General features: G+C 42.2%; 2 protein-coding genes across 6 annotated transcripts in view; one reads left to right on the top strand and one right to left on the bottom strand.

Moving 5' to 3' along the window:
* Positions 1-16,481, top strand: part of CTNNA1 (catenin alpha 1) — a 120,539-nt gene that overhangs the window by 56,362 nt on the left and 47,696 nt on the right. For both annotated transcript variants that reach the window (XM_029997850.2, XM_029997851.2), the window contains exons 8-9: positions 14,057-14,137; positions 14,963-15,115. In XM_029997850.2, the coding sequence (XP_029853710.1) occupies positions 14,057-14,137; positions 14,963-15,115 (234 nt within the window). The remainder of the gene's footprint in view (positions 1-14,056; positions 14,138-14,962; positions 15,116-16,481) is intronic.
* Positions 1,244-5,972, bottom strand: LRRTM2 (leucine rich repeat transmembrane neuronal 2). 4 transcript variants are annotated; one of them, XM_029997853.1, is made up of 3 exons: positions 5,402-5,972; positions 3,859-5,063; positions 3,596-3,746 (listed from the first exon to the last, which is right to left on the bottom strand). In XM_029997853.1, the coding sequence occupies exons 1-3, from the start codon at positions 5,403-5,405 to the stop codon at positions 3,711-3,713; spliced, it is 1,245 nt and encodes a 414-aa protein (XP_029853713.1). In that variant the 5' UTR covers positions 5,406-5,972; the 3' UTR covers positions 3,596-3,710. The 4 variants fall into 4 exon arrangements, with proteins under 4 accessions (XP_029853712.1, XP_029853714.1, XP_029853715.1 ...); XM_029997852.1 differs by having other exon boundaries at positions 1,244-5,063; positions 5,402-5,963; XM_029997854.1 differs by having other exon boundaries at positions 1,244-4,635; positions 5,402-5,957.

Raw genomic sequence — 16,481 nt, 5'->3', positions numbered from 1 at the left:
CACAACAACAAAAAAAAAAACCAAACCGAAACAAAAAAAACCCAAAAACAAAACCCACAAAAAGAAAACAAAACCCCCAAATTAACAGCCCCTGGTCGTGTCCTTGTGTAGAGTGATGGCTTTGCCTGCCGTTTGCTGTCCCTCTAAGGGAATTCAAGTTGACTTCACTGCTAGTGTTTGACATTCTGTGAGTTTTATGATACCTGTTACCCTAAATGTAATGTTTGCAGAATTGCTTTGCTTACACCTGGAACCTGGCAACAAATGGTTTTGGAAATGGCAGACATAAACCACGACATTTGGGAGATTGGCTGCGTATTAGTGTGTAGTACAGAGAGTCAAAGTAAAATTGAACAGTGCCGTGCTAGGCTGCGTCTGCTGGCCTCCTGCTTTGCTGTCTGCAGCCAAGGCAGCACTGCAGGACCAGTGGAAACTGGGGACACTGGTGGGGAAGAGAAGTTGGGTGCCTGGGTGTGTTTGCTTTGAGAGACACTGGAACAGTGGTTTAATGCTTGGAAAATTGGTATGAGTGGCTGGGGTGGAGAAGAGGATTAAATCCAGCATTGCTGGAACATCTGTCTTTACTCTTCCTGGGCATAATTATAAGCTAATAAAGCTGGAGTGGGTTTCTGTGCAGAGCTAGGGTGTTGGGAAAGCACCTCCTCGGGAGGAACCTCAGCACTTCAGTCAAGTGGCCAGGTCTCGTTACCATGTGGAAGACTGACGTGGTACCTTCTGAACTGTCTTATTACAGCAAGGGTTTCTGCTGGGCATGGAGGAGAAAGGTGGAAGTCCTTCTTACAAATGCAGCTGAGGACATCAGAGTTTAGTATTGACATCTGATGGTTGATAATAGTGTAGACAGATTATTTGGCTGCCAGTATAATTAATGAGTTCAGTTATAACTTTGTCTCTGCTGGTACCCTACAGCTGTACATGAAAATCATCCCGAAAGTGTCTGCTTTCCAGTTTCCCCTGGTGCAGACCATCGTGTTGGTTAACACGAGGTAAGGGAGGTGCACAGGCAGGGGCAGGTTGCTGCTGAGGCAGTGATGCATGCTCGCTTGCCCAGAGCAGAGCAAAAGCCTGGATGTAAGGGAAGAGCTGTGAGTGCTTATTCGTGGTAAGGAATGAAGCAAGTCTTTCCACAAGCAGCTAAATACCCTTGGATACCAATACATTTTTGTATTTATCAGCTTAGGTCTGGCCTTCTGGCTCACGTGAGATTTAATCATACAGAATATTTGCTCTTTGTCCACCTGCCCCACAGGATTTATTGTATTCAGTTAAAAGCAGTAATTGATTTTCTAGAATAGGTGTAAATTGGCTCATCACAGTATAAACAGTTACGAGGGTTCAAAGGTATCTCTATGGAAAACCATTAGGCTTCACTGAATCTCTTCCATTAAAGTACAGAGTCACAGGAAGTAAACAAAATATTTGTTTTATAATAAGGGCACTGTATGTAAAAGTAAAATAATGCAAATTAATATCTTCAAAACCAGTAATTGAAAAATCTTTATGTAAAATCTTAACAGAAGTCACACTTATCTTGCTATAATTGCCTTGGACGAATTCATTTCACAATAAAACATCAAACTGTTGTATAATTGCACCCTAAATACCTCACTAAGTGGTAATACAGATATATAAAAGCAGAGTGAAATAGCAAACAGACTTTTATGCAGTGACTTTTCTGTTTAAAAAGTTTGCAGAATAGTTTAGTACAACACAATTAGCATACTGTAATTACTGATTTGTTCAAGGTATGTCAACACTGTGAGGAATTTCTTTTTTTCATCGGTGTATGCTGGTAATTGTTTAACACTGCAGCATTGGACACAACACTTTTTTTTTTTTTTTTCAGTTATACATACATGTATATATATATATAAAAAAAAATTCTATCCCTCTGGTCCTTTTAGCTTTGGTTAGAATGTTTACAATATTTGAGCAGTTGACTTAAAAATAATGTAATTCTTTGCAGACCCCCCCACCCCCCCGCCCCTGTGGCATCTGAGTACCACCACTGCTGCATAGATCTGCAAATATTTACATATAATTTCATAGTATAGTATAAATAGCAATATGGTACTTCTGGCTAAAGAAACCAAATTACTCCTTAAGAATGAGGTGCGTGTGTGTGTATATATATTTATACAAGATTTTTTTCAACGGCATACTAGTTTAGATTCTGTCCCATATCAAGAAATGAAACATTTTTCAGTGAGCTATTCTATAAACTAATTATATTATCCTAACTTATACTTATCAGAAGGTACTTTTTTTTAAAAAAACAGAAACCAAAACCTGGTAATTACCTTGCATTTTGGAACAGGAGGACAAGTGAGAGCTTATATTACAGGGGCTAATTCTGTCTCCAGAGAAACCAGTGGAGTTAGTGCATGAAAATAGCTTCCAGGCAAGAGGAAGCCTCAGCTGGGGGGGCAGCGGGGGGACAAAGAGAGGCTTCTTCCTTCCTTCCCTCTTCTCCTTAACCTCGTGGTTGATATTTACTTTTAATTAAGAAAAACTTGCATTAAGGGTATTTACACATGAAAAGGTGTTGAAATGCTGTTTGTTCATAGTTGTAAGTAATTAGCCTGAATTCATGAAAAGCATCATCAAGTCAAACCAGAGAGCCGATAACAATTGAATGCACTTAATATTTAGAATCGATCCTGTCATACTGAGCCTTCCTAAATAAGCTGCACTGCCTACTTTGTAAGCGCCTGGAGAGTCGTCCTGCTAATTTGTGATCGTCCTGCTAATTTGTGATCGTCCTGCTAATTTGTGACCGTGTGAACTGCTCCATTCTGTATCTGTTGTGAGCTTTAGCAAGGTCCATTTAAGCAAGCCAAACTATGAATATGCAGATAGGAAAACTGTATTTAAAAATAAATTCACTGGTTCCCAATGCACTTAAATCCCCACCTGGACCTTTGTTGCTCTTTTTTTTTCTTTCTTTTTCTTTTTTTTCCTTCCTTCCCCTTTTTTACTGGAGTGAAATTATCAGAGGAGGAAAATCTTCCTCCACGGCTGCCTTTAAAGTGAACGGAGCCAGCTGGAGTGTTTGGGATCCTACAGCTGCAGTGGAACAAACGGAGCGTATGTCCCCCCGCAGATCTCTGTACAGATATCCAGTATCCATCCCCTCGGACTGTTTTCATTAGAAAAAGTAGAATGTGGAGACTTGGGTATAAATGTTTACACACAGTCATATAATTACATAACATGAAACATTTTACATAGTTTGAGGTGAGCATCTTTTTAGACTTTTAAACATTAGGAGTGCAACTTTAATGTAATCATTGCTTCTTTAACACTGAAAATATTATGGATTTATTTTTTAAAAAACTTAAAAATACTGCACCACTCCATAAACAATGTTTCCATTAAGTAGCTTGGAAAATTAGGCTTTATGTCAACATTTGTAAAAATTAGAATCTGATGTAGGTCCCCTACAATTTTAAAATAGGTTACTTATCTGATTTAATTTTTGATGGCATGTAGGTATTATACTTCACATTCTTTATACGGCAGCTGCTGACACTTGCACTGTCCGTAGCCATTAATGATGATGAAGGGTCCTTCGTGGGTGGGTTCGTATTCGTTATATGGTCCTTGGTCTGACATATTTGCCATATGCAGCCGTGTTTGGGATCGGAGCTGCCTGTGGTTTTGAATCATTGAGCACTGCCTAATTCTTCTTAATGTGGGAGGGCAGCACTTCCTGGAGATGAACACTATAAAAATGATAAAAAAGAAAGAAAACAATAAAGCCATTGTTCCTGTAATTACCCTCTGAGTGAAGATGGCATTGTTTGGCTCGGGGAAATGTTCTTCAGTGGTAACGACCATGCCTGCCGTAGTTGGAATCTCTTTGTCACCCATATGGAAATGAGAAGAGCTTATTCTTTTCGTGTACTCAGTAGTCGGAGCTGCATACGTCGTAGCCACGGGCGTAACAACAGTTGATAAATTCCAGCAAAGCTGAAAACCATACACTGCATCCAGAATATCCTCTCCCTGGGTGTGGTCGGGGCTGTGGCAGAGGATGGAGTGCTCCCACCGACCTTGGAAGCCACTCAACCATGTGGCCAAGGCGCAGATCTTTGGGCTGCATTCCCACAGATTGCCGGAGAGGCCCACGGTGGTGAGGGATGTCAGCGAACTTAGGATCTTGGAATCCAGAGTGGTGAGCTTGTTGTTATCCATTAGGAGGGTTTTAAGGTTAGGCATAGTTTCAAAGACGGTTAGGTCAATGGCTTTGATTTCATTTCCAGTCAAATCAAGCTTTTCTAAGGTGCCCCAAGTCCACTCCATCCCACATGTCAAGTTGCTAATTTTGTTCCACTGCAAGAAGAGGGTGTGCAGGCTGCTCAGCCGGAGGAAGTGAGCAAAATTAATCTTTGTCAGCTGGTTGTGCTCTAGGTGAAGCTCCCTCAGCTTGATTAATCCTGCAAATCCGTTGCGAGCCAAACTTCGCAAGCGGTTTGTGCTCAAATCCAGGAACTCCAGGCTACGACAGTCCCAGAACAGGCGGACCGGGATGGTCCGCAGGGAGTTGGAACGCAAGTGCAAGGTCTGTAGCTTGCGAAGGCCGTAGAAGAGCTCGGGGTGCAGAGAGGATAACTGATTAAAAGAGAGGTCCAAATTCTGCAGGTTAAGCAGCTGGCTAAAAGTTGTGTTTGGCAAATGAAAGATTTTGTTGGAACTTAAGACTAATTCCTTAAGTTTATACAGTCCTTGAAAAGAATCTTCTCTGACTGTTGCAATTTGATTATGATCTAAGTGAAGCCAAGTAAGTTGACTGAAGCTTGCAAATTGATCCCTTTCAAGTTCAGAAATATAATTGTGCCTCAGTGACAAACCTAGCGAGCCCTTTTCAGTGGTGTTTGGCACTGAGTGAAACCCCTGAGAGTCACAGTAAAAGAGCAGCTTCTCACAGCGACATTTTGGTGGACAAGCCATGCCCAAGGCAGGCAGCATTTTTAAAACCATACTCATTGCATATAGTGCTGCCAGCATACGAGCCCCTAATGGCCACTTGAAATGTAAGCCTGCAGAATATAATTTAGGAAAACAACAAGATAGGATAGCCTTATCAGTACACTTTGAACATCACGATGGAAGATTTCACTGCAGATAACATTGCCATGCATTTCTGACAAGCGAATTCTAAATGCAAGAAACAACTTACTACAAAAAACAGAATACTTGGATATTACACTTAGGATGAGTCTTTATCTCTATTACGGAGAACTACAGTGTCACAATCGGAAAACATTTTTTTTTTCATAAGGTTCAGTGCAGAAAAATTTGCTTTAGCATCTAACTGCTCCTTTAAAGCATAGCTGGTCATTCATTATACAAGGTATATAGAAATGCAGGAACTTACCCATTCTTTTGAGTACATTGGAGGTTGCATTCAGTCGTAGTTTTAGACTCAACGCGGTGAGTCTGTAAAAGGCTCTAATGTAAGATAGCCTTTGAATAATTTACTGGGTTTAGTGTCCTTTGATATTAGTGCAAAATTGAATCCACGATGCTCTCTTGGAATATTCCTTTTGAAATCACTGGCTTGATCTCCTCTGACAGGTCTGCAATTTTTAAATCAATGCTTAATACAAGTTTTCGTCCTCTGTGGCTGCTCAGCTGTTTAATTGAAGCTCACGTTTTCTCTTTCCGCAGCTGTGGCTTCCCTTAGTCCTAACTTGTTGATGGCAGATGGGTGGCTTATTGCTGAGAGAAGCTCCTGTAGTAGCATGAGTGCATTTACTGAAAAGCTTTTCAGGGAAGCGGTACAAGAATGGATTTGCTTATGCGCTGCGACCACACAGGGCTGTATATAGGCTGACGTCACCTGGTGACGTTCCTTTTGTTTGGGTTTTCCAGAAGCTTTGCTGTTTTAAAGCATTGTGGTGCATACTGTGATCGTGTTAAAGACCACTGATAGAGGGGTGAAAAAAAAATCAACGGTAGGAGTCCTTCGTCCCCGCAGTACAAGGAATAGGAAAGACTTGCACCACCCCGCTCCCCCCCTCCTACATCTGTGCTGGCTGTATTCAGCTGGTATTAAAAGCGGCGCAGAGCTGCGGTTGGAAGTGCCTTAGTGCTAGCTGCTGCCGGTTTTCTGTTAAATATTGCTGCATAAAAGGAACTTTTAGAGGCAAAGTACGCACGGTTTGAATAGTGCTGGTTAGCACCAGCTTTTCACGGAGGTGAGAGGTATTTGGCAGCTTAAAGCTATGCATAACAACTGTGTTCGACTGTGGTCCCTGCAAAAGTGGTAAAGGGAGAGAACAGTCATTTAGGTAAAGGTGGTGTGTCAGAAAGTACAGCACACAGCCTGGGAGCGAAGGACAGGAGTGAGTGTTCAAGCGATGAGAAATTTCTGGAAAAAGCAAAGCTTGTGTTACGGCACAGGAAAGATTTAATTGGAATCCAGCTTGACAGCATGCAGTTATGAAACTGGAAAAATCTATTTTCCCACCCCCCAAACGGTGGCTTTTGTACTTGCCTTTTCCTGGGGACTGGAGTGCAGGAGAGGAAATCATGATGTTGGCATTTACTGTCGGGGCTCAGAGCAGTTTGAGGGCTTCCTTGTGGTCACCAATTACATTCTGGTGTTATATGCCCCCCTGTAAAAGGGGGACGTTACTTCTGTTAGCATCTCCCTGCAGGGTAGGTCCGTAACAGTTATCCCGTGTGTTTTAGAGTTGCAGAAATTTGCATTTGCAGAAACGGTGACCCTGCAAAGCTGTATGTGCTGTTACAGCCGAGCTGGTCTTTGGCCGGAGCGTGCACGCCCAGCGTGGAGGAGGCAAATGTGCTGTCATGGCTGCTTGCTTTAAAAGTTCATTGCCCTTTTAGCTGGAGTAAACTCTCCTCAGGGACAGCTGATTTATGAGGGTAAATGGTAAATGAACAGGTAAATGAACAGACTTGATTTACATTATTTTTTTTTTTTAGGGTCTGGGGATTTTTGCATGGATGTGCAGGAAGGCCTTTGGAGCAGCTGCTCTGGCCTTCACTCAGTGTGGATGAGGCAGGGGGGTGTTAGCTTCCCGCTCCAAGCAATGTGGATAAGCTTTTTTATTTTCACCTTGAGAGATAAAGCAATAATGTAGTAGAAGGCACGTGAAAACGTTCACTCTGTAGCGGTGAGGTATCACAACCTCAAGATATGGGATGAGCTGAGAACAGCAAACTTCCCATGCTGATGGAGGAAGATGATGAATTGTGTCAAAAGAAGACTTTAAATAAAATGGCCATTTACCTTTGTTATTAAGCTTTGGTTCCTTAGAGGTACTCATTTAAACTAAGACTTGTTTTCTGCCTGCTTCTCCCTTCACTGTCCTGTGGCATAATTGTAATACTGACTGCCTGTCCAGAGCAGGCTGAAGGCAAGTGCTAAGTGGAAAGTAAAGGGATGGAGAAACGTGAACTCTTTAAAAATAAACAAACAAAAACAAAACCTCAAACCCACCCCAAAACCAAAGCAAAACAACAACAAAAAACCACCTCCAACCCATCAGGAAAGTACCTATCTTTAATGATAAAGCAAATTAGGAAATGCTAGATAAATTTCTTAAATTGCTCAGCCATAGTAAATATTTTCACATTTGTTCTAGAGTGAAAGAAATACATGCAAAGAAATTACATAAACCTATTTAAAGAGTTTCTTCACATTTAGTGTTCACTGTACAAAAAGTACAGAAGCTGAAATCCAGCCTTAGCTGTCAGTTGCCAGCTGTCTGATGGAACTACTGCACTGAAGTACCTGTGGTTGTGCTTCCCATAGCAGCTCATCTGGTGTAAAACCTGATTTGAAGTGTTGATTTGAATTTTAATAACATTTAAATATGATAACACAACATTTAAAAACAGCGTTCCAAAGGGTGTAATTAAGAAAATTACAATGGCTGTAAGGTCAAATATTACTCTCCTGTGCTATCTCTTTTTGCTATTACCAGGAGACTGAAATTAGGTATCTCTTAGAAACATTTTGCTCTTTTGCATCAGTATCTGTTGGTAGGTTCCTCCCACATCAAGATTGTGTAATTTGGCACAGAGTTAAGAGTTAATGTTCAAACACGGTAAGTTGCTTCCTTTCTAAAGCTCTCCACTCTTTGGCCCATAACCAAACAAGGGCTATTTAGCACCTTGCCAGCGAGTTTCCTGTTTGGGAAACTGTTAACACGAACTTTATGGGTGCTTTTCTTAGCGAAACATGTGCACTTTTTTTGTGCACTTGTGAAATAACAGATATTACTGAAAGCATGCATCTGATTCTCTTAAGTCTAGAACTCTGCGGTAATATTCACATTGTTCCTTGGGAGCTGCCTGGGCTGTTGAGGTATAGTAGGCTGGGAATAAACCTCAGCTGCCCACAAAACTCACACAATTTCGTTTCACCGGAGACTAAAAACTCGCTTGCATGCTGAGGAAAACCACCTATGAGTGCCATCTTGGGACTTCTGCCAGAATGGGCACTTTGAAGTAATGGCCTGAATCATCATGTGCTACATGGAGAGGGGAAAAAGGCGTGTCCACCTCAGGAATAAGCTTGCTTGGACCAAATAACCCTTTCAGGGGCTTCTCCCTTACCCTGCTCCTCCAGCAGCAGCAGAACTGGTTTCCCTGCTAAATGCATGTGCTGGAAAAGTAGAATTGCACCCTGAGGCTAGCATTGTCATTTAGTTAGGCTGACATCTTGTGGAAGCCTTCCTAGTGTATTAAGAACAACAAATAAGCTAATTTTACATGATGTAGATGTGGGCTGCGTGACTTTCTTGTGCTGTGGGCTTGGAGGATGGCAAGCCCTGGAGTTGCAGGCGAGGCTGGGGCAGCTGGGATTTGCAGCCGCATGTGTGGCACCATGCAAACAGACAGCTCACCCTTCTGCCTGAAGAAATGATTGCGTTAATTTTTGCTGGACATTAGCACGTCAGGGATCACGGGAGTATTTGCTGCATTTTGCTAAAAGATAGCCTTTGTGCTGTGTCAGTAAGGCTGTGAGGTGAAGGAGACGAGCACAGACGTGTGGCTGTACAATTACCATGCACATACTGTCACTCGGGTGCACTGCCATGGAGCTGGGTTAGCAGTGAGCCCTGAGAAGTGGACACGTGAGAAAAACGCATGTCCAAAGTGATGCATCATCAACAGATGTGTCCAGCCCTTCAGGCTAGCTGCAGAGAGAGGTCTTTTGGGCGAGGGCGATGGAAGGGATGGAACAGGGTACCATAGGTCAGGTGTCATCTTCCTGGGAGCAAAGGACGCACGTGTGCTGTGGTGTAGCGTGGTGACTGTCACCTCCCTGTCTGGCAGCACTCTGCACCTGGCACTGGTTGCACATTTTAATTCCTCTTTGTACCAGGATGAGTGCAGGAGCCAGCCCTTCCCGTCTCCGTGGGCGCTGAGGGGAGCATGGGGCTGCCATGGCTGCAGCCTGGCAGTGGGGAGGGATGTCGGGGTGGGAGCAGCATGGCATGGCATGGCAAGCTGTGCAGGAGGGGGAGTGCAGGCATCTTTATTCTGATTCAGGTTCTTGCTGAACCCTAGATGATACTGTGCAGCCCCAGTGCTTTGGTGAGCTATGGGCTCACCGTGGGAGACTCCTTCCTGCAACAAACCAGTGTATAGTCCTGCTTCCTCAACCATCAGACGTCAGATATGAAAACACCGCTGAAGTTCATGTGCGTCATACTTCATTGCTTACCCTTCCTGGTCTTGAATCAGCTACTGTTATATCTAGAATTTGTCTGTAGCCCTTGTATCATGGTAATAGAGGGGTATGGACAGTTATCCTTTGTAGACATGTAATTAGGCTAGGTGTCAAGGCAGAAATGAAGCATGTGACAAACTGAATCTGAGCACTAAATCTCCTGCCTCCCCACGAAGCACCGCTCAGCAGCGGCGCACTGACGTACGACTGCCTCTGCCACTGCCTGCCCAGAGGAAGGTATGCCAAGTGCTCATTTTTCACTTATTAAATCACCATCGTTAACCACGACGCTGCCTGTTGTACAAACAGCTCAGAAGACAATTCACAGATTATCTGAAGCAGAAACCTCTCTGCGAACCATCTTTTTTAGGTAATTGCATGCTGGGTGGCAGGCAGGGCAGTGGTGACTCTCAATCACACAGTGGTGGCACATCTGGCTTGCATCTGGGTGCTGATTTAGGGAGAAGGGATGCTGGGCTCTGCAGGGGTGTGTGCGCTGTGAGGTGAGGGCTGGTGCCGGGCTAGAGGCACTGTTTCTCTCAATAGCTCTGTAGTCTTAGCTTAACCTAAACTGATGATGAACCATTGAGATTAACTATGAAAGTTTTTGATATTTAGCTGTAAAAACATGGCTTTGTGAGTAACTCATTGTAATACATGCACTGCTGATTCTGGTGGCTTTAAGACAGCATTCATGCACTGCCATCACCGTGCTCTTGTTACCTTTGTAAATCAGTTGGGGTTACATTTTTAACGTCACTAGCTGTAGGAAAAACTTGGTTCAGGGGGTTTCTTTGTTTGTTTTAATTCAGATGGCAGGCCTACAAAGGGAATGCTTGGTGACAGAGATGGTGATTCCACTTGCCTCCCTGTACACAAATGCCCTTTCTTTGCTTTAAGCCATTAAAACAAACCCTAGTGGGGATAGCTGTGTGAGCTGGAACAGCAAGGATGTGACAGTGACTGCTTGTATTGCTTTCCAAGCAGGGTAGCAATGATGGTGGAAGAGCAGAGATTATGGGGGGATGGCGGAAATGAGCAATTTTTAACACCAATTCCAGCCTCTTTGATAAAGATCTGATTTAATTTAAAGTAAATTTGCACCATGGCTAAATTTATTATCCATGATACTGGACAGAGCTGTGGTATCGTGCTGCAAAATGACTGACATGGTTGACATGACCCTATTAAATCTACTGAATCTATTAGCTGCTTACTGACTGCAGAGCTTGTGATTCCCTCAGCAGAGTTTTGTGCTGAATATCTAAAAATCCTATTAGTAATCTGAATATTCAGGCTTTGCTATTGTGAGTGCTCCTAATCCCGTGGATAAGAGAAGCTGATAGCTGGGATGTGTTGTGCTGCCGGATCATTAGTTGGCTTCTCAGTGAAAGTTTAGACTAGAAGCAAGGACCAATTTTTTAATAGTAAGGGTAATTGGTTACTGGAATAAATTACCCAGGCGTGGTAAACTGTCACTTGGAGCCTTTAAAACATGATTTATTAATTCAGAGAAAGAGACTAGCTCAAACAGGACTTGTTGAGCTGTAGAGTGGAACCAGTGGGTAAAATTCATGGGGCGTGTGGGAGCCTGGACAAAGTGACTGTTGTGGCGAAGGATGATTGTCAGTGTTTTTGTGTGCCCTGGAGGGTTTGTGCAGCCGCAGGCTTTATGGCTCTTCATGTGCTCCAGGAACCACTGTCCCACTAGCTGCCTCCACTTGGAGCTAACGGGGCATAATTGGTCCCACAGTTAGTGCTTTACGTTTCATTTTTTGCAAAAAAGGTCAAGAAACTACAGATGGGCAAAACTTGACATCCTTGTCTCCAGGCCAGGACCTTGGTTAGAATGGGCTGTGATGATTTAAGATGTTAATGACAACAGGGTCTCTGTAGCCACAGAGGTGTGGACGTCCATCATGTTTGTCCTCTTCTGCTTTGCTGCACCAGCCCTACCAAAGGAGCCGGGTTAGTAGCTATATGCACTAAATTGTTAAATTACCGCAGCTAAATTAGCAGGGCATTTTATGTTGCAGCCTTCAGAAGGAAATTCTGTTAATACTTTTGACAAGCTCCTGTACTAAAATTTCTGAATGCCAACAAGGTGGAAATAAATTGGAACCACCTTGCTTAAAACCTAATGGGTTTAGATTATACAGCTCTTTCTGTGCTAATACGTGGTGTAGCTTAATAGGAACGGATGAACAGTATGAAACTGGTGCTGCCTAGGCTCTAATGTATGCCTTGCGTGCTTTTCAGGGCATTTTACATAGGACTGGCTGTGGTCTCGTCTCATGAACTGAGTATCCATTAGTAGAAGCCATCTCTTGGTTTTTCTCTCATCTGAAAGGCATCTGGTCCTCGTGCACTCAGGCTGTTCTGGGCTGTGAAGCCAGGGACAGCAAAGTGGAAGTGATGGGTGGACTCGCTTCAAAAGCGTGCTCCTGCTTTGCGTTAAAATGGTAACGTAGGGGCACCCAGGGAGAAGTAAAATGGCACTTCTTGGAATAGCTGAATGTTTGGCTTTCTACATAATAGATGAGTATATAACTTGGATCCAAAGATATTCCTGGAAAAAAAAACCCATGTGTACAGGGGGGTGCCATGGGTTCAGTAAAATGGTCACGTTGCAATAGGTAAACTGGTGTGAAAGCATCAGAAAGAGCAAGCAGCTGCAATTGCAGGTTTACGTCTCAGAGCGGGCTTTTAGTTTGTGCGCTGCCAGTTGGCAGGTTTCACGTTTTCAGGTGAATCGCCCGCTGCAAGGAGCTTGCTGCCTGCCTCGGGGTGCAGGCAGTGCCCACCACCACCAGCGTGCCCAGAGCTGCAGCTTGGGACAAAGCATTCACGGTCAATGCAAGCTGAACGGGGACTTTCTAGCCTAACTGCGTTTCGGTTTTCATATCCACCAAGCATGGGAACAGCAAACTGTTCAATAAATAAGTAGTATTAATCTCTACTTTATTTAGAGACTTTGGCTTTGATTTTTTGAATGTGGGGTGAAGAACAGGCCAACGCTGGGTCTGCTAAAGGCTGTGGCATAGTCAGCACGAGCTCCTGGTTTTAATTTCAGTCACTTTTCAGTTACCTTTTGTGATGAGAATCAAATTACTCTATCAGGGAGGTGGCAAATCTTCAATAATTCATTAAACTGTAATGACTTTACAACATCCTAATCTCCCCCCCCCCCCCCCCCATTTTGTTTAATTTTTATTTCTGCTGTAGTGTGGATTCCATGTTTTAGATTCAAGGCTGCTCATCCAGGTATTTCAAACCAGCCCGTCACCTGGAGAATTGATAACTGGCATACCCTTACTTTAGTGCTGCTAAATGGTTTTTCTTCTCAACAGGATAATTATATTGATCGTGGCTTAGAACTTCAGAAATTGGATTGTGGTTGCATAAAGTATGTTTCAAAGCTCTAATATAAGCTATATTATACAGAAAAAACTCCCAGCAAAACCAGACCACCACCATTGTTTTATCTAACGCTCCCAATTTGATACAAATCAAGATATTTTTGACCCAGTGTCTGGTTATAAAGAGAGAAGCTGCCACTCCTTCTTGGCCCCTTGCCCTCTTTAACAACAGGGCTAATGTGAAACTTGCTGTATCGAACCTTGGCAAAATCTAGCTCTCAGTGGGTGGGCCTGGATACTTACTTGAAATGTTGGATTTCATCCTCGACAAATGTTTTGTAAGGATTCTACCTTCAAGATAATTGATTTTTGGCTTTTGACTGACTGCTCAAGAGCAGTTTTCTGTGATAGTTGGGTATGAAGGTGTGTAAGGGACCACTGTTGTATTGGACAGGCAGCCCTGTGGACTGCTTGCATGGTGCTTATACTTGTAGGTTGAAGGCAGCATGCGAGATGTTTGCGTGCAATCCACTGGCCTTGGGTGGTTGTGACAGCCGAGGCTTGTAGAAGATTGAGGGTTGAAGCAGGGCCGTTCTGGCCTCGATGCAGTGCCAGCCGTGGGGTGGTTGACAGAGCTGGCAGAAAAGAGAAATGTAAAATTCAGAGGTTGAATGTAGTCTCTGGCTGATAAGGAGCAAAAAGACATCTAGATTTATGAAACCATCCTTTTCTTCTGAAAGCAAGCTGAAGAGTGTTAAAGGTAGAATCTTAAGATGTCAGATGTTACTGTATTGCCCAAACCAGCCAGGAAGAGAGTGCTTTATCAGGCAGGTGGAGGTTTTACTTCTAGTGTGCATAATCACTTTAAAAAAAAAAAAAGCTGATAGTGTACTCGAAATGAATAATACTAGTTTTACGTTGAGACCCTGAATACCTGTTTACCTCTTTGTCTCTTTTTTTTCAGGCTGGACGCAAAGAAAGAAGCGATGCACTGAACTCTGCGATTGATAAAATGACCAAAAAGACCAGAGACTTGCGTAGACAGGTAATTAGTATATGAAGTTGGTACTTGTTGAGGCAAATGAGTGCATTTCTGCATGTTTGCCCTCTATGGAAATATGTTATGTGTTCATTTGTTTCTAGGGGCAGTGGGCTTGCCTGCTTGTATTTAGTGAATTAAGAGCTAGGAGCTTTCAGAGCCTGGTTCACAGGGAAGCATGGGGTAGAAGTGTAATCCCCTGTTAACTGTGTAATAAAGATGTTTAATTCTTGACCCATTCTCGTGGCAAGAGACATTTAAAAAAAAAAAAACCAAAAAACCCCAACAAAAAAAACCCCCAAACCTCCCATTTTATGGATTTTGAACATAATCAGGGATATTTTATAATTCTGATGGCATTCATCTCAGCCTGTTTTCTTGGAGGACTGTATTTGTGTAACATCAATCTTTTGTCCGTTTGGTTTTTAAAGTGATATATTCCCCTTTTCAAGTAAATGTGAATATGGATCAAGTTTGTTGAAAAATGTTTTTATTCTAGTAGAAAAATAAAAAAGTTAAATCAGCATGTTGTTTAGTCAGCTGAGGGAAAGCAGCAAATTTACTCAGACAAAACCAATATGAGCTGCTAAATCAATATTTGTGGCCAAACTGGTGACTTGCACTTACATAACTAATCCAGTTTTTTAAGGAGATTTAATTTAAATTGAAGCAAAAAGCGTATAGACAAGGCAGTGCAGGGAAAGCCTTGGTCACACAAAGGAAGAAGGATCAATGACAAAAGTACTTTAAGCTTTATGTATTAATACAGTAAAAGGAAAACAGCAGTAGAACACTACTGAAAAATAACTCGTTCTTTTATTTTTATTTTAGCTCCGCAAAGCTGTTATGGACCATGTATCAGACTCTTTTCTGGAAACAAATGTTCCGCTTTTAGTATTGATTGAAGCTGCCAAGAATGGGAACGAAAAAGAAGTTAAAGAATATGCCCAGGTTTTCCGTGAACATGCCAACAAATTGATTGAGGTAAGATGGTACAAATTAAAATTAAATTATCACTAGTTAAATTAAAACAGGAGTAGGCAAAACACATTTTTCAATTCTGTTGAAACAAATAGCAAATTCTCTAATGAATTTGCTTTTTAAATTTTAATGAACTTAAATAAAATTTAATTTAATATTTAAATAAAAGTGTAAGCTTATCAAAAAGCAGCAGGTACTGTTACATCGCCCATGTAGTTTTCGATATTGTACAATGTGAGTATATCATGCTGTTACCTTTACTTGATTTGTTAATTGGAGATGCTGATGTGGAGTAAGGAAGACTATGGCTTGACTGTCCTGCTGTACAATTGGACCTGTTGCTTGAAGCCTGGAGGTTTTTTCTTTTCAGTAAAATACCACTGAATATAAACAGGCCTTTTATGTGAAGACTTTTAGAATGAAAACCTGCTTGCGTCTGTGTAAAGAGCAAACAATGGACAAACAAAAAACTTGCGATAACAACAAAACTGATCCCTGTCACCTTTTTCTAATAAAACCCCAAAGGTTCTCAACCTGATTTTACTGAAGACTAAAGCTAATCTATGGGAAGATCAGCTTAAATGGGACCAACCTGTCTTAACTAAAATGCATTAAGGATCATTAGCCTACTCATACAGGTAATAGTTTTCCAACAGGTAGTGCATTTACAAAAAGCAACATAGGTTCATACCCTGTATTCATGGATACATCTTGGTAACCTTGTCCTCTTGCCATTGTTTTCGCATGAGAGTTTTGTGCCTGTTGATGCTAGATGGCAAGGAACAAACATCTATAGGTATTGTTGAAGAAACATGCCACTAGGAATAAACTTCAAAAACTACTCCTGTACACTTCGGTATGCTTTGAGGCATCAGCTGGCTCATGTGCTTAACCTCAGCAGCTACCTGGGAACAGTCAGATACTGGTTAATGTATTTTTGCTCTCTTAGTATCACTGTGTTTTATAATTGAGTCCATGTGCCTCCTAGGCTCATCAGGAATACTTTCACACAACTTGACAGATTTAAATTACTCAAGAATAAGACTATTGAACATCAGTAAAAGTAGTTTCTGACTCTTGCCCGATATATTTTTCTCACTTTTTTTAAAGCCTTAGGGGCTCGAGTGTGGTGAGCAACTGCCCCATAGTCTAGGGTGCACCAAGCTAGTACAGCTCTTCAGGGTTGCTGTCTAAGCAATGAAGATCTTGAATTCTTCAAAGGTATCTATTCTTCACCTTTGGCCTGCTGCATTTTAGTGTAGATGCCATCTTCATGTAGTTTCAAAGTTATTCTAAATTTTAAGTAACTAATGTTCAACAAAACAGCAGACAGAAGACAGTGCTGCTGTGCCCTGCCTCGGCAGCAGGT

This window comes from Aquila chrysaetos, chromosome 22 (genome assembly GCF_900496995.4).
Source record: "Aquila chrysaetos chrysaetos chromosome 22, bAquChr1.4, whole genome shotgun sequence".
In the NCBI taxonomy this organism is placed as follows: Eukaryota; Metazoa; Chordata; class Aves; order Accipitriformes; family Accipitridae; genus Aquila; species Aquila chrysaetos.
The sequence above is the reverse complement of the archived record's forward strand: the minus strand, read 5'-3'. Positions and strand labels throughout refer to the sequence as shown.